At 40.5% G+C, this 25,022-nt stretch overlaps 1 protein-coding gene across 10 annotated transcripts in view; it reads left to right on the plus strand.

The window, feature by feature from the left end:
- The window catches only part of PAM (peptidylglycine alpha-amidating monooxygenase), a 161,751-nt gene that overhangs the window by 25,425 nt on the left and 111,304 nt on the right, over positions 1-25,022 (plus strand). For all 10 annotated transcript variants that reach the window (XM_077347714.1, XM_077347718.1, XM_077347717.1 and 7 more), the window contains exons 2-3: positions 17,174-17,710; positions 19,394-19,514. In XM_077347714.1, coding sequence (XP_077203829.1) covers positions 17,619-17,710; positions 19,394-19,514 — 213 coding nt within the window. In that variant the 5' untranslated portion in view covers positions 17,174-17,618. The remainder of the gene's footprint in view (positions 1-17,173; positions 17,711-19,393; positions 19,515-25,022) is intronic.

Raw genomic sequence — 25,022 nt, forward strand, 5'->3', positions numbered from 1 at the left:
TAGTCTAAATAAAGCATTTTACCACATTCCCGCTTTTGACTGTCTGCATGAATTTATGACATATGCTCTGATGTTTTGATTGTTGAAAGTATCCATCAATATTGTATAGACTAAAAGATTTTTATAATACTTTTCCTGTATCTATGGTGATCTTATGCTATGTGATCACACACTTCTTAAGTGAAGTTGTTGTCAGAACTTTGAAAGGAGAGCCACATAATATTATTATTATGGCTGCCAAATCCTGAGAGCTTCCCCATAATGCCTCTGTTGTTTGGATTAAGTTTAAGGGATCCGCTTGGCTTCTGCAATTGCGGGGAACATGGGTGGTACATGGAGTGCCACTGATTTGTACGTGTTTATTTATGCAATTTATTTACCGCCCTTTCCAGCTTGGCCAACTGGGAAGTAGCTCATATTTTTAAGGGAAAGAAAGGGGACTGTGGCCCGTTTAGTATGATTATAACTAAACCTACCTTGTAGATTGTTATGGGATAGAATGGGGGGGGGAGATGGAATTTAAATATGGGGAACAGAATGGAAGAAAAAGTTTGAGGCATTTGGAATGGATGAATAAGTTTATTCATTAACTTCAAGTCATGCAACTATAATGTAATGAATGGTGTGGAGAGGATTTTTATGGACTCATAGTTGTCCTAACGCGTGTCCTGTATCAGTGAATGAGTAGCATTGATCAAAACACAGCCATTCCTGTACCAGTACAAATAGAGATTTTTTTTTGCATTATGGTAACTAAGCTTTATATACCAGTTGTTTGTTCCTGAAAGAAAAAGTGATTGCAGTATTTTCCATGATATTAAGTTCACGTTAGCATAAAGTTTCTCATAAGTTATTTCCACTGTGATCCGCTATGGCAAACAACTATGATTGTGGGTGGGACACTGTTTTCGTAAAAACATAAGAACAGTCTTGCTTGATCAAATCAGTGGTCCATCTAGTCCAGCATCCTGTTTTACACAATGGCTAACCAATTCCTGTGTGTGGCCAACAGCAAGGCATAGAGGCCAAGACCTTCCCCTGATGCTGCCTCCTGGCTCTGGGATTCAGAAGTTTAGTGTCTCTGAATGTGAAGTGCCCTCTCAGTCACCAGGGCTAGTAGACATTGATAGAATTATCCTCCTTGAATCTATCTAATCCTCTTTATGCATTTAGGATGCCTACACTTTTTCAATTAACTGGTCTATATGCAGAGAGCAATGAGGTATTAAAGGAAAGCTTGGTATAAATCAAGAGTTCGCTGAGTTTAGGAGTAGATCCAAGTTTACCTTGCCTTGTGAAATTAATTGTTAACTAACTTTTAAATATCAATCTTTAACCAGCGAAGTGGCTCCTGATTGGGCCCTCCGAGTGTCCATCCAGGGCCAACCAGCCAATGGGGAAGCGTGCAAAGCGCCTTCCTATTGGCCCCTCACCAGGACAGACCAAAATTCAATTCACCCAGCCCAGTCTGGCTGCCAGTCTGCTCCTGATCACCGCAGGGAGAGGAGGTCAGTAGGGCTGCCAAGGGGGATGAGAACAGAGGCTTGGGCAGGCTGTGCCAGCCCTTTTCGCCCCAAGGCTGTCCTAACTGTCATGTCCAACTGCAAATTGCCTCAGAACCCTGACACAGCTGGCAGAAGGCTGCAGAGTGCTCCCCCTCCCCGCTTCAGGCCTGCTGCAAAGGAGCCTCTAACAGGCCCTGACTGAGGGGAGGGAGGCCTTTCCAAGAGCAACACAGGGGAGCCTGAGGGCCTTCCTTTTGAGGGGGGGGGGAACTTTCTCCTTCTGCCAAACAGTTGCCTGACAACTGTGAGCTGTAATTCCAGGAGCTCTCCAGGCCACAACTGTAGGTTGGCTACCCCTGGGTTGGAAATAGGTGGGACTTCAAAATCATACAATGCCTCAGGGTCCAGCCTTCAAATGAGCCATTTTTGCCTGCAGTTGGTAGGGAGTGGTGCAGGAGTGTCCCTCATGGCCTATGGGTTATGGCCAGCCCTTACCAGCAACTGTTTGTATTCTGGGGCGCAGACAGGCAGACCAGCATCAGTCCTGTGAGTCTGGAAAGTGCAGGAAGATCTAAATAAATATTTACAGCCTGAAACTGTAAATAGAGAACAAGTAAATGTCTGGAGACACATAGTAACTGAAATGACTTATTGGCCTGGCAAATAACCTTGGCCTGGCAAATAAAAAAACAGTATAAAAAACCTTACTAAGATCAAGACTGCTGTGCACAGAGAGTCTTCCTCTTAGGGTTGCCAGCTTCCCTGTGAGGCTCGCTACCCCACCTCCCTGATGTGGAGTCTGCTATGGGGAGAGAAAGGGAAGACGATTGGAAAATGCTTTGAGACACCTGAGGCCTGCTGGGTCACAGCGGTTCTCTCAGATCTCTCACAACCCCACATACCTCACAGGTTGACTATTGTGGAGAGACGAATGGAAAAGGTGTTTGTAAACCACTTTGAGACTCCTTTGGGTAGTAAGCAATAGGGTACAAAAATCTGTTCTTCTAAGGAGCAACCATGAAAGAAGCATGTGGGCACATAACATTTTACCAACAGTGAAAACATGGGAGACAGAAGGAACTGGGTGGTCACCTGTGTACTGTGACTACCCCATGTGTATTAGGGTAGAGGGGCCTTTCGGTGAATGTGGCCTAATTCACACAAGAAGGGAAATGACGCAGAACTGGGAGGAATTGGTTGCCATGTAATCTTCCCCTAAGAAGAGTCTCCAGTCTGATTTTCCCTTCACATATCTGAGTACATGGCTCTGGAAAGCTCATCTGTAACCACTATGCCAAAATTCCCAAAGGTCAGTCCTCTCCCACACTCAACGAACATTCCACACCACAGGTTGTTGACACCCATATCTCCACACTCATGCCCTCATTTGCCACCATACCACCACAACTTCCCACACAACACACACATTCAACCCCATGCCCTTACAGACTGGACAACTCCTTCCCTTCCTCTTCCCACTGCCAAGCTCTAGTGCCCGTTGTATTCTTGGATACTACGGGCTTTGCCCCTAGTTTTAAATATAGCAGTACCCAAGCAAACAAAATATAGCTTTGAGATCCCATGGAGCAATCTCTTGAGAAAGGGAAGCACAGGATGTGAAGGGAATTGTAATCCCTGGTAACTGCTGATTCATGCAGCACTTAAGAGTGAAGAAAGTAAGTAGTGCAAAACTAATTTTGCTAGCACTGTTTAGTATTTCAGAAAAATGGGTTGTTGCTCTGAGAAGAACTTTCCATTCTTTCTATTCAAGTGTGAAATTACGGAACTAGAATTTATCAGCAAATTCAGTGCGGTTAACTTTGGACTTAATTAGGACTCTGGATTTCTTTCTCCTGACAGGAGTTAAATTAGCATAGCATAACTAGAACACTAATATTATGATAGAGACTGCTGTTGTGAATGGACAAGTGTTCTTATATACATTTGTGGGAAAGTACAAAAACATCCCAGACCTGTCATTACTTTTTTCTTTTTAATGCCTTTTTACCTTACAGCCATTTTCAATGCTAGAACCCTGGCTTCATCATTGGTGGCATGCAGAGCCTTATGGCTGAGAGCATGGCAAGCTGACGTCTATTCCAAAGCTATTGTTAGTGCATACACATTTCAAGGTGACAAGCTGTTCAGCAAGAATCTGGACAGAGTACTGGTAGATTCCAGAGATAAGAAACAAATCATGCCAATTTTTAACTGAAGAACAGATAGGAGGTCTTACCCAAGTTATTCCTTTCTTAATCAGAGCTCATTCTCAAGATTCAGACAAGACAATAAAATCCCTTCATGGAACATGGCCAGGCACTCATTCAGAAGAAGAAGCTTCTCTTCCAAATCCTCCAGGACACCCGCTTTAACAAGTAAGACAGGGATGACAAGTCGAGCGACTTGAGGTCAATCTGGTACAAGGCAGATGGTCCATGGAAGAGTTGTATCTGCCGGTCATGAGATCAATTTTCCTAGCAGTCCAGCATTTCAAGGGGATGATACAAATCACTCAAGTGCTAGTCAGGACATACAATTTCACAGCAAAAGTGTATATCAACTACTAAGCGGCTACAAGTCACAGAATATGCTAGGAGAGGCGGCCAAGCTTCTGGAATGGGCAAAGAGACAGCTGAAGGCAATTTGTGTGGAACACATCTGGGGTTTCAAAAATGCTCAAGCGGATTGGCTAAGTTGCCAAGAAGTGTATTCAAGTCCATATGTCAGATCCCGGGTACACCAGTGGTTAACCTGTTCAAAGCAGCCAAGAATGCCAGACTACTGAGGTTCCATGAGCACGGGTGAAGGGTGCAGGTATGCTGTTGGCCTTTGATTGCAGGGACTAATGTATGCTTTTCTGCCATTGCCCATAATCTAAAAGGTTCCCAGGCATATCAGATCACTACAGGCAGAAGGCATTCTGGTGGCAGGGGTACGGGCCCAGAAGTCCGTGGTTCTCTACTGTTCTTCAGCTTTCTGATAAGGAACCTCTTCATCTTCCAGTCATTCCTGATCTCTTGCAGCAAGGTCCACTGTGACAGCCAGGCCTGAAGTGGCTCCACTTAGCCACATGGGGATTGAGCAGGTGCAACGTAACACATCACTGAGTCAGGGGTGCTTTTCATTCTAGAGTTGTTAGGTTAAACATACATTAGATCTTCTGCTGGCTCATTAAAATTAAAAAATAAACTTTTCACGGCACCTGTCTTCTTTCTAATAGACTTATTGCTAAGATGTGTAGTCTTTAAAATCAGTTCTGGTTCCTTGGTAACCCACATGCTTAAAAAAAATCTCCATAGAAAAGGTCTTTGTCAGATTATTTTTTTAAGTCTTAAGGAACTAATTCTTGTTCAGCAAAAGACTTTTAAGCATTAAATGTCACACAAATGTCAGCTGGTCCACATGCTTGCAGGGGAGTATGTATATAAAATTGTGTGCTGGATTGGAGCTTTATTCAGGTTTACTTTGTTGAGATCTACTTTCCTGCACGGAGATCTTTTAGGCTTCCGGAATTCATAGGCTCTGTTGCTGAATGCAGTTGTTCATCATTTAAAGAAGGAAGACTGGAGAGCTTTCAAAGGCCCCGTGTTGCATAGCAGACACATATGCAGAACTGGAAAGATACTCACTTAAATATGTAATAATCAAATATTGAACTGCTATATAAAATACATTTTGATCTTTGTATGTCAATTAAAATTAGTATGCTTGAGGAATTGTGATGCTTGGGTGTAGGTCTACGTTTTGCCATTGGTAGAAAGATGAAATGTGCGTTGCAGAGACTTGGTGAGGGGACAGTATTGCACATTCCATGAGCTTTCTTTGCATGAGCTGAGCCACCTAGAATTTGTAGCAGGGAGCAAAGTTGATTGCAATTAATTGAAAATATGAAGCACCCAAGGATGAAACATTGTAGGGGAAAGGAAACATTTGAAATACTATCCAGTCTAAACTTCTTAAATATTTAACAGCATAAAATGTATTTATAACTGAATAGATATGTACAGAATTTTAAAGAGTCTTCATTTCCAAATAAAAAAGTATAGCCAGTTTTCCAGTCAGGGTTGGCAACTGCCCTATGCTACCATAGCACAAGTATCTTAATATCTGAGAAATAGAAAGTTGAAGATGCAAAAACAAATTATGTAGCAAACAAAAGTTTGTTTATTCATTCATTCAGTTTATATATGGTCACTAGGACGTCTCAGGGCGGTAAAATTCAGTGTATTATTTGGACAGAAATGGTGTCCTACAGACACAGTAGCATGTCTGAATATTAAGCTAAACTTTAGAACTGTCATGGCCCCGTCAGCACAATAACACTGAAAACACTAAGCTCTTTAATCATTAAATGCATAGCATATAACACATTAATTGTTGCCAAAATCATTTACTTCAAAAATGCTTTACAATTTTGTCTGTGTGGATAGTGTACATTGGGATTATCATTATCTAATGCTGTAAATTGTCATAAATAGATTTTGGGGTTTTGCTTCTCTCACTATAACATTTAAACGTTTTCCATTGGAAAATATTAAGAAAGCACTCAGCCTTTTTTACATTATATGTTTGGAATGAAATGCTTTGCAAGAATGAATGCTTTTAAATATGTGTGTGCATGTGTGTTCAGAACTGTAGTCATCTTTGTTGTACATGTTCTTTTGTCGTGTTAAAATCAAATGTTAGGTAGGGCTTCATATTGAATATAAACCATAGCAATGAATTTAGTTTAGTAGTCATGTCCAACTTTTTCAGATGAAGCTGGACTCTATCTAAAACTATATTTATGAAATATTTGGAAGACAGATATTGGACAGCTTGTGTGATTTACTAGGAAAGGCTCTTAAACTCCCCCTCTCTTCAGATCAGTAGTGTTTTTCTTTCTTAAAGGGTGTCTGGGTGAATGTGCAACCATATTCAAAACAATGTTTTAAAATCCTATCCAAATGCTGCGTGTACTGGTTGAATAGTACATATTTTACAAGTGGTGGGAACCTCTCCAGGACTTTATGAGAATGTGGAGCAGTGGCAGTTAAAGTGAATGGATTTGTTAAAGTAATTAAAACACAGATGGAGCTCATCCCTCCAAGTATTTGACTGGCAGATACGCTGTGGCCGCTGTTTAGCTGAATAGATAGACACCATCTGCCTTCACTCTGCTTGTAGGAGGTGATCCTGGAAGAATCATTATGATTATGGCATAAGTTAATTTTAACCTCCCATCTGAGCTTGCCCACCTCCAGCCAAACATTTCAGAGTCAAACAATAATAGAGATGTCAGGGTTTCCATGTTAATGAACAGGTCATAGTTTGGAGTTATAGCTTCAACATACATTCCAGAGGATTAAAGATGTTTGCCTCAAGACAACAGAAAACAGAAGTTTTTTTGTTTTCAACTGGCTGCATGTGAAGGAACAAGGAATCAAACACAGCTCACCAAATTAGAATCCGCCACTCTTCACCACTACACCCATCTGTATAAAATATGCAGTCCTGATCCTAAAGAGCAAATACCACTGTTCAGTTGCCAGAAGGGCATTATGTTAAGTTGCAGCACTGGCAACAAAAGTGTCCCGTACTCTAACTGAAAGTGGGGATTGCACAGGAGCTTGCTAAAGAAAGAACATCAGAAAATATTAAGATGAGTGAGAATATTTTTTTGCCTGTCTGCCAGTTTGATTCTTACTCATTCTCTATTTTGAGAATTTTGAAGTGTTCTGGGAGGGACTAGATTTTCAGAAATTTCCTATACATTTCCTATGAATAGAATGGGCATGCTGTATATGCCACAAAGGTTCATGTTTTTGCTGTGGACTAGGAAATTGGGATTCTAAGCAGCCTAAAGAAACAAATATTCCTTTGTCTGTACTCACAGTCAAAATCCCTCACTTCATATTGAAATGCAAGCAATGTTTATACATGGCTGGCAGAGAGATGTGTTGTGACGGGAAGACCCCATGGGGAGTAGGATTTAAATGCAGCAGCTCTGTTTACTCTTTGAAATGTTCTTTATAAAATAGTCTGTGTTCTGCATTTGGATTGGAGATGGAGAAAGACAGCCCCCCCACACACACATACATACAAAGCTTTGATAGATGACCAAGATCTTGGCCAAGATCAAAGTGAAACCTTCAGCTTCTCTTGGCACTTTACTAAACTTTTGACCTGTGAAAGGGCAGGCCATCATGCATATATACTGGTAAGGAAGATTCTGTTCTGTGTCATGGTAATGGAATGAACAAATGGTCAGGGACAACTGAACAAATATATGCTTAAGACTGCTCATTTGAAAGATGTTACCTCTTCCTTATATGTACAATGGAAACTTCAGCACTGGGGTTTTGATGCAGGTGCTGTAGAGAACATGGATGATGGAAGATAATCTGGGAGAATGCAGTTCTGGTTAGGATAAACCTGTATGATAACATGCCAGTTATTTGTTCTAGTGGGCTTGTTGAGGGTGCTGTGACAGTGAAGGTCAGAGGCTGACTGGGGATTTAAAGAGGGATTGGTCTGCTTTTGTTTCTCCCATAGGTCTCCAGAGTGGATATCTCTGCTCAACAGTGAGGAAATTGTAAAAAAAAAAAAAGTTGAGAGGTATGATGAATAGTGTCCTGCCCTTGACTGAGTTCATGTATCATTCCCCTAAATTTTGCCCTCCCAATACCTCTAGGACCTTTGCAACCTAGAGTGGGCAGTCCATTATATACAGATGCTTACCTATACATGGATTGTGTCATAAGGGAAGTTGGCTATATTTTTGCAAGACCTAATCTACTTAAGCGATCTGTGAATTTTTTTAGGAAAGGACTATTACCTAGAATTTGCTACATATACTTAAAGCTGAATGGGTTTCTAGAGCCAATATAAACACAGTATAAAATGTATAGTTGAACTCAGTTCCTTAAATTGTCTAGAATTTGTGGTCCTATGTGTAAGAAGTTTTATGTGAAAGCCCCCCCAAAAAATCAGCTTTGGCATCTCTTAGTTTATGAAGCTGAAATATTTCATTTTTGCCCTCAATGTTAGAAGTTCTGAGTTAAAACTGTAAGACATATTAAGTTCCACTATTGATAGCTGTTGTATAAATAACTTTTTTCTTGCTTAACAGATAATAGTGTTTTGATTTTTAGGCAGCATGAATTTACATCATTAGGTTATTGGAATGCTTTTCAAAAAGGAACTGGATGTTTCCTTTGCGTTCAAATTTACTTCTCCATGTAGTTTTCTTAATCAAGCATAGTCAGTGCTTTCTTCTCCTTTGAATGCAACTATTCTTAGAATGAAAAACTGGCAAAAAATACACTTGTGTATTTTATACAACTAGGTGCCTATATTGGCCATTTGCTGTAAACTCTAATAGTTACTAAGGTTTCTTAGCCTTAGGTCTGCCTCTTTTATCCTGAGCACATTTTAACTGGTATAAAACATATCTGTTTGTTACCAATTACACTAAGAATTATTAGACTTGTATGTATAGGAGACAACAAAAGAAGTGAAACAAATATGCAAGCTTTAAAGGAAGGGGTTTAACTTGTAACTTGTAACTTATAACATTTGTGGAAGTAATTTTTTTGAGGGGGAGAGGAATTTTTATGTAATGCCATATTGCAACTTGTCTTTGGAAAAATGCAGTACTCAAATAGGTATCTAGCCTCATCCAAACTGCTCCACTATATTTATGACCCTGATCCATTCATAGAATGTAGTGTTAAAACCAGGATAGGGGTGGGGAAGCATATGCTGTGCCTGTTGGTATATGTTGGTTTGCATTGTCTTCAGGTATGCCAGATGTCAAAACATTGCTTTGATTGCTTCTGTGGATTTCTATTATGGAAGACCAGAGGTATTACTTCTGTAGTGTAATAAAGCTATGTTGTTACTTAAGTCTGGGTACTGAAAGGTTGCAGTTCCACAATTATATTTTGATGTTACTTTACTGTGAAATATCCCATCAGAATTTTGCATTAAGACATATGTTAGTGTAGCATAGAAATTGATCACAACTCAATTTAAGCTTGTAGCTGATGAGTTTGTGATTCCAACATAGTTGCAAATGAATAAATTTCCCCCTAAACAGAAATGCGTGTTAGATGATTGTGGGAGATCATTTCGTTTTGTATAAAACTGAATATCACCTTAGTTACAGACAGAATGCAGTAAAGTTATGAGCAACATCAAATGTAATAGGAGAGAAAAGTGTGCAGAAATTATGCAATGAACAATTCTTTTAAAAGACGCTGATAACCCCATCAACCACCTGTTTGTTAGAAGACAGATTTAATGTTCAGATACTGGAAATATAACAAATCTCTAGTTTTTGATCTATGGTTTGTTCTTTTAAGTATTTTTCTGGTCTATGACTATAATAAGCCATTAATTCTCTTAAAAGTAACAAAGCCTTCTAAGTTGGGATGGGCACAAACTCACTCACAAATTAAAGTTCATGATGTATTTTGGTTGGATTGTAGTTTGTGAACTGAAGTTCATGGCAAGTCAACTATCATGAACTTTCCATGAATTTACAGGCCATTCCTGGAGGTTTGAACAGGTTCGTGAATTGATACATTTGCTCAAACTAAATGTTTACCAAACTTCAAAACAAGAGGGGGGTGGAATTCTCCAGCCCTAGCCCTGTCAGTTTCAAGAGCGTTCCCCCCCCCCCACCCTTTGCTAGTTTCCTTTATGTTCACTTCCCATTTTCTTGCACAGAACTTGCAAAAGCCAACAATCCTTGCTTGGATTTGTGATTCTGTTTATACTGGTATTGCTTATCACTCTGTAAACTGGACTGCAACCCCCCCCCCTCCCGGATTGTGATAGAGCTGATATTGCCACATTGGTGCTGGGTTCTTTTGGGCACTAGTAGATTGCACTGATTCTGTTGAGCTGGCATCGCCACAATTACACTGAGTCAAAAAGCAAGACAATGAGCAAGGAGCTCATCATTGCTTGTCATTGCTCTGGTTTGTGCTATCAGTTGCTATTTAGTGAAGTTCATTCACCCTGCTCGTATGACATAAATCTATTGTATGATAGCTCACAAAGACTGATGTTTGATGATGCAAAGTTGTCTGTAAACTGGAGTTCATCCAAAAATGCCAACGAGTTTACTTTCAGTACTGTTTGATGCAATGGAAACAATCAGTTGCCAAATAAGTGTTATATTGATTGAGGATTGACAGAAAGAGGGGGAAATTAAATAAGCTTTTCTGTAGAAAACAGGGTACCTATGGCACTTCTTGAAAGTATTCGTGATAGTATCCATGGCTTTGGGAGATTCAGTAAAAATTATGTAAATAAATGTCACTTGGGATAATTGAAGTTAAAATCCATTTTAAAAACCCAACTATAGATAGTATATCTGGAAATAATGGTATTATACCAATTTAATGGAATTCTATCTTGTTTTCTTCAGAATGTAGAATCATCTTGTTGCTTCTGGAGCAGATTTCAGTTCTGAGTAATTACTGTTTACAAATTGGCAATGCTTATGGGAAACTTTGACAGCTTTTTGGATCATTTCAATATTGATGTCATTCTGGAATTCATTGAATATACTGCACAGCTTTGTTATGCGATGTTAAAAATATTAAACAAGATGAGTCTAAACATAGATAATGATGTGCCTCATAAGTCTCTAAGAGAACTGAGTAATTAGATTAAAGAGCATTAGCACTTTTTATGTTTGTATAACTTCCTACCATAATAATAGATTCAAGTGGGTAGCTGTGTTGGTCTTAAGTAGCACAACAAAAATAGAGTCCAATAGCACCTTTAAGACCAACAAAAATGTATTCAAGGCATGAGCTTTCAAGTGCATGCTCTCTTCTTCAGACTAAATGAACAACCATCATAACTGTGGAGATATAAGGCAAAAGCAAAATATGGCATATTAGTAAACTCTGTCATAATAGCCCCATTAAGCCATATGATAATTCTTTGCGAAAACAGCTAATCAGTCCTTTTGAGTTCAGTTGTAGTTCACAAAAACCTTGGAGAAATAAAACTGTCCACGTTAGTAATTCATGGCAGACACTTTCCCAGTACCACAATGATAGCCTCCACTAAATATTTGTCAGTAGCTTTTTTTAAAAAAACTGTTTTAATGAAATCCATAGTTTATCATTTAGTTTGTGAGAGGTATTGTTGTGTCTTATTTTTATTTTGAAGAGGATTGCATAAGTTCTTCGAGCATGCGAACATTCTCACTTTCTAATATTTACTGATGAAAAAGCCCATATTGATCACAGTTTGCCCATTATCAGTCTTCTGCTCTTATAACAGTCCTGTAAGTTGGAAAAATCGGTTTGTACTCTGCCATCTAAATTATGTGAAGTGCTCTTAAGTTAGTGTCTCAACTAGGAATAAATTCAAGCTAGAAATTGCCAGAACAGCTTTTTGAGTGGTAATGTTGCTTGCTAGTTTCATTGTCAGAGCTACTGCATGCAATTTTAATGTTCACTCATAATTAGTTTGTAGCAAATGTTTTGGATAACTGCAGTATTTAAATAAATAATTACTGAAGTGGATATTTGCTTTTCATATCAACTTCATCAAATATAACATTTATTGGATCCAGATACAAATTTCACTTTCTGCCAGTTGAAGAAGGGGCAAATTGTTGCTGATTTCCCTTGTAGACATCTGCTTCCTTCATGCCCAGTGCTGCCCCTGTGAGTCCCTGAAAGCAGCATTTGGGGTACTGCAGTAGGAGGGGAGTATAAGGCAACTCAGTTATGCAAGCCGAGCCATTAAATCTAGCTTTTGCTTTATAATTTCGAGGGGGGGGGACCCAGGTAGAATTGTAGCTGTTGGATCTCATTCAGGCTCTGCCTGTGGTGCGCTGCCTGCCGAGGCCAAGGATTTCAGTAGGCTAGGGAAAGAGCGACCTTCCATTGCCCCAAAGCATTAGATTGAGCAGAGGCCAGGTAACGCTTGAGTAAGTTTTATTAACAGTCCAGCCTGTGCAGGGTAGTTCCTTCATTGCCTGTTTCCTGGCCACCTGTCTGTGCCCCCATGAGACTGCCTGCTTCCTCATCACTCTTTACAATCTAGAGTCCACACTGTCAGCATCCAGTAAATGTCTACCACCTGGTAGCCAGGGTAGAGGCCCAGGTTGGCATCTTTCCCCCTGCCTCTTCCACCTCCTCTACCTTTCTCTGTTAGAAGATGATGGCTGCCTGCATCCTATTACAGAGAACCAGCACTGTTGTTGTAGTCATTGTCAGTATGGTATGTTGTATGAATGTTGTATGAATCCTCACTCTGTCAGGTACAAGCACTCACTTTTATCACAATGGAATCATACTTTGGGGATGACAATTAGGAAGAACAGTGAGGGCAAATTTTGCTATTGCTCACAATAGTAGGAAACAGTAGGAACTCTTTCTCTTTCCCCATACACAGAACTCCTAAAACAAAGCCTAAGCCCTGGGATGTAATCTCCAGGAATTGAAGCTGTTGTGCCTTGTCTTGGGTTCATTTGGACTTTTGGGTGCAGTTTGTAGGAAAGGTTTTCTGAGGAGATTCTTCTAGAAATAAATTCCCAATGGAGCTATGTGAAAACTGCTCTTTGCTTTCATTTACATGGCCCAGAACCTGCCACATGCCAGTTTAGAAGTAGCTGAATAAGCAGAAGCTTTTAATAAGCAGTTTTGACAGTGCTCTGCTTTCCCTGCTTCCTTATTTTGCTACGGGAATAAGATGTGATTGACTTGTCACAGTCATAGCTCTTGCATTCCCAAACAGGTTAGTGCCCACCAGTGTTGTTTTTTCAAAAATGTGTCAGTTTGTCATCAGAGAGGGCATGTTGAGAATCAGGCCTAATGTCTACCCCCCCAAGTATGTACCCTTAGAGAAATCAGTTTCCTATACAGAGTGCAACTTCAAAATAGCCCCCAAGCTGCAGATGTGGACAGTTCTTGCATGCTTTTTTCACCACCTTTGCTCATCTGCTGTAGGCTGGTTTTCTACAGATCTGTGCCTGACTGACCATGCCAGGAAGTAGTGGCTTACTTTCATTGGGGGGGGGGGAGGAAGGGGGTCCTCATCCTCCCTGGAAATAGCATTGCCTGTGCCTTTGTTGAAGTTCTCTATGTCCTCCATTGCTTCAGCCATTGTGCCCTTGGGAGTATCAAAAAGGACTAATTTAGATATGGACTAAAGAAATGCGAAATAGATATAAAAGAGTAGAAATAGAGCTATAAGTACCTTCTGTGGACTCTGCCCAGGAGACAAGAAGACTAGAAGAATTTTAGTCCTGCTTCCTTAAAGAGTATGCAAATATAAGATGAACTTTTTTCTTTGTCTTTCATTTATTTGTCTTTTTTAAAAGATAAATACAGCATATTCTATTCATGATATGGGATAGATTTATTTCTTTGGGCCATCAAAGTACAAAATGCTGACAATCTTTGTAATTATTTCTTAAATGTAGATGTAAATGGTTTTCTTGAAAGATGCCATATTCCTCTAGACTAGATGGGAAAGAATATCATTCTGCACTGCGTGAAAGCAATTAGAGTTTCTAGGATCTGTGAAACTCAGGTTCAAATTTCCACTCTGCCATGGAAGTTTCTGGATGGCCTTGGGCAAATTGCACATTGCCTAACCTACCTCACAGGGTTGCTGTTGAAAAAGCCAGGAGGGGAGAATGTTGTAAACTACTTTGAGTGTCCATTGAGTAGGAAACTGGGGCGTTGTTGAAGTAACTATTGCTTCTCCAGTTGGTTTTGACAAACCTATCGAAACTAGTAACAGTGTAAAGCTTGTTATCCTTGAATTTTAGTTTTGCGTGGATGACTTATATAATTTAGTTGATGGCTTTTCTTTTTTAATATGGCCATCTGGAAATGTGATGTCTCTTGGGAAATCTTGCTGCCTTGTTAATCATAATTGTGCTCTTTGTTAAACGAAGCATTTCCTGACTATTTCCTGCCGGGAAAATGGCTAAAACTACTGAAAGATATAGCAGGAATGGATATTCTGAATATGGAGCAATCTAGTACATTCTCCATAACCAATTAAATGCTTGTGCACCCTCTATAAGAATGAAATATGCAGATCTACAGCATAATAGTATGTAAGTACACAGTACATAAGGAGCATGCTTTCAGAAGGAATTCTTTTTCATACCCAAGAGGGAAACAAGAGTTGAATTCTGTAAATTATATCTTGAAATGGATGGCATGGGTGTGGAAGTATATGGATAACAAGAATTTGCCTACACATATTTAAATAACAAAAAGGACATTCAGAGTAAAATATGAGACTAATGAAAACAGTTTAATTACAAATTTCTAATCCCATTACAGAGCCTCTTGTGGCGCAGAGTGGTAAGGCAGCCGTCTGAAAGCTTTGCCCATGAGGCTGGGAGTTCGATCCCAGCAGCCGGCTCAAGGTTGACTCAGCCTTCCATCCTTCCGAGGTCGGTAAAATGAGTACCCAGCTTGCTGGGGGGTAAACGGTAATGACTGGGGAAGGCACTGGCAAACCACCCCGTATTGAGTCTGCCATGAAAACGCTGGAGGGCGTCACCCCAAGGGTCAGACATGACTCGGTGCTTACCTTTAATCCCATTACATGGATTTTCAAAATACTGTTTAAATGTTTTAAGTACTAGTTGAAAAATGAGGTATATTTTGGGGGGGAGATGTTCTTGAAGTTCATTAACTTGCTCTATTTTACAGAGGAAAATCATATGAAAGGCATTTAACTTTTGTTAATTGGGTTCATAAAAGAGTTGTTGATTGGTTATTAGGAGGGTCGCATACTTCTGTAAGCCCTTGCCTTCACCTTTGGCCCTTGCCCCTTGCCTCCAACTCAGTACTTCCAAGCTTTATACCTGGAAAAAGAAGGAAAAACACGGAGCACCCCAGTGGTTGAAAATGGCAGCATTGACCCTCCCTGCTTCTCAGGATTGATAGCAGATTACTTTCTTAAATTGGCAGGTCTTCTAGGCACACTCAAAGCTGGCCTCTGTTTCAGTGATACCTACTCTTGCCATCAAGCTACTTATGCTCTACTTCCTTATTTATGTGATGTTCAAAATAGCCCTTCACCACCAGTAGTTTACAATGTTCTGTTTAAAAGCAGAGCTTTTTAAAAAACTCATAGCACTTAGGATCAAGAGTTCCAAAGAAGCTTTCATGGAGGGATGCATTATACTGGATGCACAGCTTGCATTTGTTCTCTGGTCATTTCTTTAAGAATTTCCAAAGTTACTCCAAATTCATTTGATTGCTGCTGTGGCCAGTCCAATCATCTTATCTTCCCTCTACTCAGTTGAGGCAAATATTTGACAACAAGAGTGAGAAGACTTGATGATAGAATGCTATAGTTTTGCATGTGAAAACACAGACTTGTAAATCTTTAGCGTTGCAATTTAAGACCTAATTTATAAACGGGTACTAACAGAAATGAGCACTAGGGAACAAATATTTAGCCCCTAAAAATATATTGCAAGCTTCTCTTTACAACTTCTGTCTCTTGCTTTCTCTCAAAGTATCCAACTTACTCCACATAATTCATAAATAATAAACATAAAAGTTCTCTTAATGGAACTTGCTGAGATCTGATTTTTCAGGCAGCTTCTTCTGTGTATCTATAAAGTCCAACTATGGTTAAGTAACTGTCTAGTGATGCTATATCCAATAGACTGAGAAGCACACATTCTGAAAATCTTTGAAGGTTTCTGTACCCAATATGGTGCCTGTGATCTTTTGCCCAGCGAGGCTTCTGATTGGCTATACAGATTTAAGGAAAAGAAAATCACAACACAAGGAACTTCGCTGCACAACTGTAGACAAACTGATTGTGAGCAAGCAAATCTTAGTAAACAGTGTTTCATTTAAAATGGGGTCCAGTTAAGTAGGGCTTTTGTCAGAAATGAGGAAGAGTTAGTCTAGAGTTAAGCATAACTTCGCTCCCTGACATTTTGTGATTGGTTTAGGATCCAGCTGTAGAATTCCTGGGGTGCCCAACAGCTCAAAAAGCTGGGGTCCAGTGTTCTAGTATGCTGAGTGCCAGTTAATTCCATAGTAAATTAATATAAATACATATATAAATAATGGACATTTGAACAACATTAACAAATTGATGTTTCTTTTCAGGAAGTAAATGGGGATTTAAGGGTAAAAATGAAGTGAGTGGAGGGTAGATGGGATCCGCTTGATACAAATCTGTGTCCTGCATTTTGTACTTTTTAGCTGCTAGGTCAGACGCTGTCAGAGCTATGAATCCTGAAGCCTGTTTGCATCCAACACTGTCTTAATCTAATTATGTCTGTGACACATTATGGCTGTGTTTTTTTTTTCCTTATGTCCTGAACATCTCTCCCCTGTCACTTTTCATTATCCAGGCTGTTGGAAAGGTCTGCAGAGTTTGAAAGCTTGCATGTTGTTTTATGATACTTTGGTTGGTTCTAATAAAAAGTAATTGCATGATTTTGGGATTTTATGGCTGCCTGATATGACTGCCTACTAATGTTTCATCTATATAGCATTGTAAGAATGAAAGAAGGGAGAGCATCATCTAAATTGATGCTTTCGTTTTGGAGCTGGACTATAGCTTATGAAATTATCAATGTGTTTAGAAACCTCGGTAAGGATTTACTGAGAACTCTTGCTGTAATGTTAGTCATCCATTCTCTGCTTCTATTTTTACAGGTTCTGAATGAAGAGCAACATGGATTTCTATGATGTCATTTGGCGCCAATTTGACTGTAGAACGGATTGACAGGCAGTCTGGAGATTTGACAGTAAACCGGATAGGAAAAAGTCAGGAGGAGTGAGGCTTCTGCTTCTTTCACTGGACCTCAATACAGCACATCCAACCTGAAGAAGGAAGTGATTTGCAATCCTCGCCACACCCTTTCCTACTTCTGCCACTTCCAAATGAAGACAGCACAGAATCATCCCACCTTTCTGATTTAGAGCATATCATCTTCCAGGACAGATGGTCTGTCAAAAACTGTGGAATGCCTGCAGAGAACATCATAATGAAGTAGCAAATTGATAGTGCCACTGCTGCCTAATTGTCAGGATCACAGCCCACAGAGCTGCACTGCCCTTTTCCTGCTTCCTTAATCGGGTCAGGAACAGCAGGGTGGACATGGCTGGCCTCGTTAACAACCTGCTAATATTGTTCCTTATATTTCAAAACAGCTGCTTGGCTTTCAGGAGCCCATTATCAGTCTTTAAGAGGTGGGTTCTACAGGAGAAATCTACATTCCTTGTCAGTGCATGTCACTTTGTGATGCAGTCTTGTTTTAATAATTAGGTTTACTTTTAAGCCTTTTTACAAAGCAGACAAAAGTATTTCTGTTGGTTTACTTTTAAGTAGAGATGCTCTGCTTTGAATTTATGCTTATAATTGCTATTGGTAAATTTTAATAGCACTCACTGAAATGTTCACTCTTACTAATACTTTCCGTTATGCTTCAATATAATAACTTTCTGTATAGATTTTAGGTGGTTGGTGGACTTTCTGGCAAATGACTTTCAAATACAAAAATTCATAAGTTTTCTTCTGTTTCTGATCTTTATTATCTTTTAAAGAGCATCAGTTTATTTGATTAGCCTTTTGAAGATGCCTGCTTACATTTCTGAATACTGTCTTGTGAGCAAGCACAAGAAACAAACTTTCCTTTAAGTTTGTTTCTTGTGTTTGCTCACAAGACAATGCAGCATAGTTCCTGTAATTGCCACATCAAATATTTATCCATAGATGTATTCCGTATTCACATCAAATGTCTTTCTTATACTTGCTTCTGAGAAGACAGAAGGCATCTGCCTTTTTTAATTGTGCCATTCAATTTTGCTGAATGTATCTCTTTTTATTGGTTTTGTTTTTTTGAGAAATTATTGATATTTGAATAGCTGGACAAAATAACATAATCATCATGTATAATCTAACTACCACCTTAACAGATTTCTAGAGATGAGTTCTGTATTGTTTCTTCTTGGACATGTTCAGGTTTCATATTAGGAATGGATTGGGAGTTCAACTATACATTGACATAGTGAAAGAGTTATCATTTTGTTGATATGTTACAAGGAGCAGGTATAGCAGCTGACAAAGGCAAGCATGAAACAGTTCTTCATTCACTGCCTTCCTGTTAATCACAGGTACCCTTTTATTGTAATTTGGGACCTGTACATACCTAGCTATTGCAAATCCTTTTGCCTTGCAAATCCAATTTTGGAACATTACTAAAAAAAACAACCACCCTGGTATATTATTAAATAGTTGTTTGACCCAGTTATCAAAAGCCTTATCACCCACAGAACTTTCTAATCATGTGCTAGACATGTCCTGTTTCTCTATCCCCCCTCCCCCCCTAAAAAAAGCACAAGGAAGATCAGCTTAGCCCTGGCTACCCACCAGAGAATTAACAGCTGCAGGAAGACAGTTCTTCCTTTCTCTTTTTACCTGCCAGTTGCTGTGAAGATGTGAAGTACAGATAATGTGACCTGGTCTTCATTGGCACTTGGAATTCAGGCTGCTTCATAATACACAAGTATATTTTACTCTTCCAGCTAAACATGAATGGAAGTCAACATAGCACAGGTAAAATATCAAACCAATAAAGTAAACACCATACATAGAATAATATGTACAAAATAAACAAGAGCCAATGTGGTACAATAGAGTGTTGGACTAGAATCTGGGAGACATGGGTTGTGGTCCCTGTTTATGCTGTGGAAGCTTGTTGGGTAAGCCAAACTGGCATCATGAGGTTGTTGTGAGGATAAAATGGAAGAGAGGAGAATTATGCAGGTTGCTTTGGGTCCCCCCCCCCGGGGGAAAAGACAGGGCATAAATGAACTAAATAATTCTAAATGCAATTTACAAGTTTAATATTACTCATTTCTTTGTCATTTTAGGTATAAGGATACAGCTAGGACACATTCTAATGAATGTCTTGGCAGCAACAGACAGTTGGTTCCTCTAGGTGTATCAGATTTCGCATTGGACATTCGCATGCCAGGAGTGACTCCTACACAGGTAAGAATATATAGTCATTTGAACAGGAACAATTCTGTGTCTGTGCTTATGTTTAAGCAGACTTCCCTGTAAGTGAAGTCACATTTGAAGGTTCTGTCTTGTGATAACTCTACATGCTGGCTGGGGCTCATGGCATTTGTAGTTCAGGGACATCTGAAGACCCACAGCTTGGTCATCCCTGATCTAAATCTTCATAATATAAACTGTGTTACCCTTTTTTGTTCTATGACACCAGATATGCAACAGTAAGAACATATATTGATGAATAAAAATGTATTCTGCAGAAACATTTCTGGGACCAGCCTTTTTCCCCCACAAGACTTTGTGACGGTGCTTCAGAGAGCCTTGCAGGCAGCATTGCACATAGATCTTCCAGGCCTCTGCATCTCAGCACTCAACTTGATGGCTGGCACTGCTCACTGGTTTGACCAAAAAGGAAAGACTTAGATCCAGTTTTCCTTCCAGCTTCTCAAATAGAAGATCAGTGATGTCAAAGCTGACATTTTCTGTTTGAAATTATTCAAATAATTCACATCCAGTACCTGATCCCGCATGCAGTACTGGAACAGCTTGTGCATCTTGTGTCATGTGGAACTCAGAATCTAGAATGTGTCTATGTGTGGATTGTGTAAGATTGGTTGATGGCCAATGACTTCTTCCATGAGCTGCTTACAGGTGCTCCCTGATCCTAAGCGCTAACCATATATTTTGTCCCAAACACTAAGAGTTTATGTGGCAGGGCTTGTGTGATTTGAAAATATGAAACAGTGAACTCTGACTCATAAAAGCTTATGCTAGAATAAATGTCGTTACTTTTAAGGTGCCTCTGGACTCTTGTTTTATTTCACTAATAATCTTGTAGTCCATCATGTACCATTTAGGCGATGCAGTAAAATCTAAGCAAGGCACATTAACCAGGACGGTGCATTCTTTGTGCTAAAATAATAGACATAAAGGTACATGAAAGTAATCTACATACTGAAATAAGCCTGCATTGTGAATTTTAGAAATTAATACTGAATAATATTTAAACATGCATGATTTCTATTTTTGTTTTTAATTTAGTTTAGTTAATTGGCAAGGAACTCTGCAGTGCAAAATCCTGGATAGAGCAGTCAGTAAATAGGAATTAAGCAGGTGATTAAAGAGCTCCCCCCCCCCCTTCCCTTTTTAAAAAGCGTTTAGAGGCATGAGGAGTAGAAGCAGCAGAAGAGATGACTCATTGTTGCAGATAGCACTTCTAGAAGTGGAAGAAAAACAAGGGCTTCGGTTATTGGGGAGCACTTTCTGGAACTTATGATTGGAACCTGCTGTTTCAGTTTAGTTGCTGCAGAAGCAAAATCAAGCTTCAGCCAGTACGCTGAAAGTCATCTGTAAAGAAGATTTCACCCCCTGTAAATTTAAAACCCAAATGTTTGGAAGGCCAGTGGAAATATGTTTTTGACATCCCCTTCATATGCTGCAGAGCAGGATCTTGGAAAGGTAGTCATTAGTTCTGGCTAGCACTTTACCTCAGCACTTGGGCAAGGTGCTGAACTGTGCCCATCCTCCCCCCAAGCACACATTTCTCTCCTGCTGTTTTCTCCAGACAGAGATTACTTCCCACCTTTAAACCCTGTTGGGAGAAAAGGGGGTATGGGGAAGCAGTTTCAGCACTTTCAATGCCATTTTATGGGACACTCGCATGACCTATATTCTAACACTCACTGTAATATCTAGCTTATACTAGGGGTTGCCATGGTAAACATGTTCTTTTTCCTTTATTGAATTCTGAATAAGCATGTGAAAATGTTCAATTCCAGATATTGCTGGTCTGCAGTAGTTTGCATTCCCTTCAGTAATCTGTCTAGGTCTGAAGAGTCCCTTAGCTCATCAAATTGCTGATCTCTTATGTTGTGGCTTTTCTTTTGTTCTACTATATATTTTTAAAATTTATTGTGTAAAATATGTGAATTAAATGGGTTCACTAGCCATAGAAAGCTCCCTGTGTGGGTAGAGATACATTTTGCACAGGGGTGTGAAAGAGTGCTGTATCCCACTGGAATAATACTAAGCATTGTCTGCAGTGTGAACCCAGATGGCATAAAAACAAAAACTGGTGAATTAAGAATTCGTCATCTGGGCTGATCACACTAAATGGCCTGTTACATCAAGACTGATGGTAGCGTAAGATCGAGGATGGCATTAAATCATAATTCTTGTAATGGGTAGAAAAACAGACTCCCTTGTCTCACCTTCCTGTGCCTCATTTGGCCGTAGATCTTTGGTGGTCTTTTTTCAGAACAAGACAGTTTCTTAAACATGTGATACAAGGGAGTCATTTTACTCTCCATAAAACAAACTATTCATCGGTATCAACAAAATGGAGCAGAGAAAGCTAAAGAATGTACACCAGTGGAAGATCAATACTGTTATAACTAATTTCTGTGTAGGCAGTACAGCAAAATCAGTGCTGTCATTTAATTCTTCATGAGTATGCCTTAGTGTCAGGGATGTACATAACAGCAGGCTTGGCAGTTTATAAAATGTACCCTACAGCAGGGGTAGTCAACCTGTGGTCCTCCAGGTGTTCATTGACTACAATTCCCATGAGCCCCAGCCAGCAAACACTGGCAGAGGCTCATGGGAATTGTAGTTAATGAACATCTGGAGGACCACAGGTTGACTACCCCTGCCCTACAGGATAATTCCCAAATGGACTAAATACTACATATTAGGCATGTTTTGTTTAATTTCATCCAAATTCTGCGGCATTGCCTAGCTGACAATAAATGTCATCAGCTGTAATTTTTCATTTGCATGAGCAAGCTTGAATCCAGAACTCCAAGCACCCGAAATTGTTTCTGACATTTTATGATTAATTCTTGCTTGTTCTGTATGTTTGAGGTCTTCTAGATTGGCTAGCCTGTCTATACTGCCTTGTGTGTATGTGAGTGTGTGGCTCAGGTTTGGTGTTTGAAAACATTTACAAATCCTTTAGGTTACTGAGTTAGCAAACTGTTTATTTGTTGCATTGTGCATTATTTGCAAACTAGGGGCAAAGCCCGTTGTCTCCAAGAATACAACGGGCGCTAGAGCTTGGCAGTGGGAAGAGGAAGGGGAGGAGTTGTCCAGTCTGTAAGGGCATGAGGTTGTCATGTGTGTTGTGTGGGAGGTTGTGGTGGCATGGTGGCAAATGAGGCCATGGGTGTGGAGATATGGGTGTCAAGAACCTGTGGTGTGGAAAGTTCGTTGAGTATGGGAGAGGACTGACCTTTGGGAATTGTGGCATAGTGGTTACAGATGAGCTTTCCAGAGCCATGTCCTCAGATATGTGAAGGGAAAATCAGACTGAAGACTCTTCTTAGGGGAAGATTACATGGCAACCAATTCCCCCCAGTTCTGCGTCATTCCCCTTCTTGTGTGAATTAGGCCACATTCACCGAAATGCCCCTCTGCCCTAATACACATAGGGTAGTCACAGTACACAGGTGTCCACCCTGTTCCTTCTGTCTCCCATATTTTCACTGTTGGTAAAATGTTATGTGCCCACATGCTTCTTTCATGGTTGCTCCTTAGAAGAACGGATTTTTGTACCCTATTGCTTACTACCCAAAGGAGTCTCAAAGCGGTTTAAAAACACCTTTTCCATTTGTCTCTCCACAATAGTCAACCTGTGAGGTATGTAGGGTTGTGAGAGATCTGAGAGAACTGGGAATGGGCCGCAGTGGCCCAGCAGGCCTCAGGTGTCTCAAAGCATTTTCCAATCGTCTTCCCCTTCTCTCCCCATAGCAGACTCCCCATGAGGGAGGTGGGGTAGCGAGCCTCACAGGGAAACTGGCAACCCTAAGAGGAAGACTGTCTGTGCACAGCAGTCTTGACCTTAGGAAGGTTTTTAATACTGTTTTTTTTTTATTTGCCAGGCCAAGGTTATTTGCCAGTTACTATTTCAGTTACGATGTGTCTCCAGACATTCACTTGTTCTCTATTTAGTTTCAGGCTGTTAATATTTATTTAGATCTTCCTGCACTTTCCAGACTCACAGGACTGATGCTGGTCTGCCTGTCTGCGCTCCAGAATACAAACAGTTGCTGATAAGGGCTGGCCATAACCCATAGGCCAGGAGGGACACTCCTGCACCACTCCCTACCAACTGCAGGCAAAAATGGCTCCTTTGAAGACTGGACTCTGAGGCATTGTACGATTTTGAAGTCCCACCTCCAAACCTCCAGGAATATTTCCAACCCAGGGGTAGCCAACCTACAGGTGTGGCCTGGAGAGCTCCTGGAATTACAGCTCACCTGCAGAGTATAAAGATCAGCCCTCCAGGCAGAAAGGGCTACTTTGGACAGGGTTGTGGTAGAGAAGAAACATTTAAGGTTTCCCACACAGGTTGTTGTTAAATTGAAAGACTTGAGGCCTACTGCACAGGGTTGTTGTGCAGATGAAACAGGAGACAAAAGAGCCAGCTTCCTCTGCAGAATAACGCTGTGCAGTGGCCTCAAATCTGCAGAGAGTTGCAAAGAAGAAAGACACATGGCTTCGCTGTGTCTAACCCCCGGCCAGAGCAGTATTTTAAGTGAGAAGGGGCTTTCCTGTGGCCTCCCTCTCAGGCAACTGTTTGGCAGAAGGGGAAAGTCCCCCCCCCTCAAAAGGAATGCCCTCAGGCTCCCCTGCATTGCTCTTGGAAACGCCTCCCTCCCCTCAATCAGGGCCTGTCAGAGGCTCCTTCCCAGCAGGCCTGAAGGGAGGGGGAGGGGGAGCACTCTGCAGCCTCCTGCCAGCTCTGTCAGGGTTCTGAGGCAATTTGCAGTTGGACATGGCCGTTAGGACAGCCTTGGGCGAAAAGGGCTGGCTCAGCCTGTCCAAGCCTCTGTTCTCATCCCCCTTGGCAGCCCTACTGACCTCCTCTCCCTTTGGTGGTCAGGAGCAGACTGGCAGCCAGACTGGACTGGGTGAATAGAATTTTGGTCTGTCCTGGTGAGGGGCCAATAGGAAGGCACTTTGCACGCCTCCCCATTGGCTGCTTGGCCCTGGACCGACACTCAGAGGGCCCAATCAGGAGCCGCTTCGCGGCTCCTGATTGGGCCCTCTGAGTTTTTATCCTGGACAGGGCCCGCCCTAACTCCTCCCCAGGTGGCCTTACTCTTTTATTTAATAGGACCCTGTCCTATTTAAAGATACTCCCAAGCTGTTAATGTTGTAAATGTTCACATAATGTTTTCTTGCAGCCTACTGTATGAAATGATGACAGGAGATTGCAGAGCAGTTGACATTTTCAGTGTTCTATTTTTGTTATTAGCATGTTTCCATTAGCCTAGATGACTTATCAACCACTGACAGATTGGAAAATAAAGAGCAATGAGTCTTTGTGCAATCATTAACATTCCCCCTTTGTGTGAATTAGTTACTTTTAATTGAAGAAGTGGGTAGAATTATAGTATTTTTAAATTTTAAATGTTTGATTGTAAATATGGACAATTAGATCAGTGTTTTAGGATTCAGAAATTCTTTCAGAGTTTAACAGAA

This window comes from Paroedura picta, chromosome 7, assembly GCF_049243985.1.
Source record: "Paroedura picta isolate Pp20150507F chromosome 7, Ppicta_v3.0, whole genome shotgun sequence".
NCBI lineage: Eukaryota > Metazoa > Chordata > Lepidosauria > Squamata > Gekkonidae > Paroedura > Paroedura picta.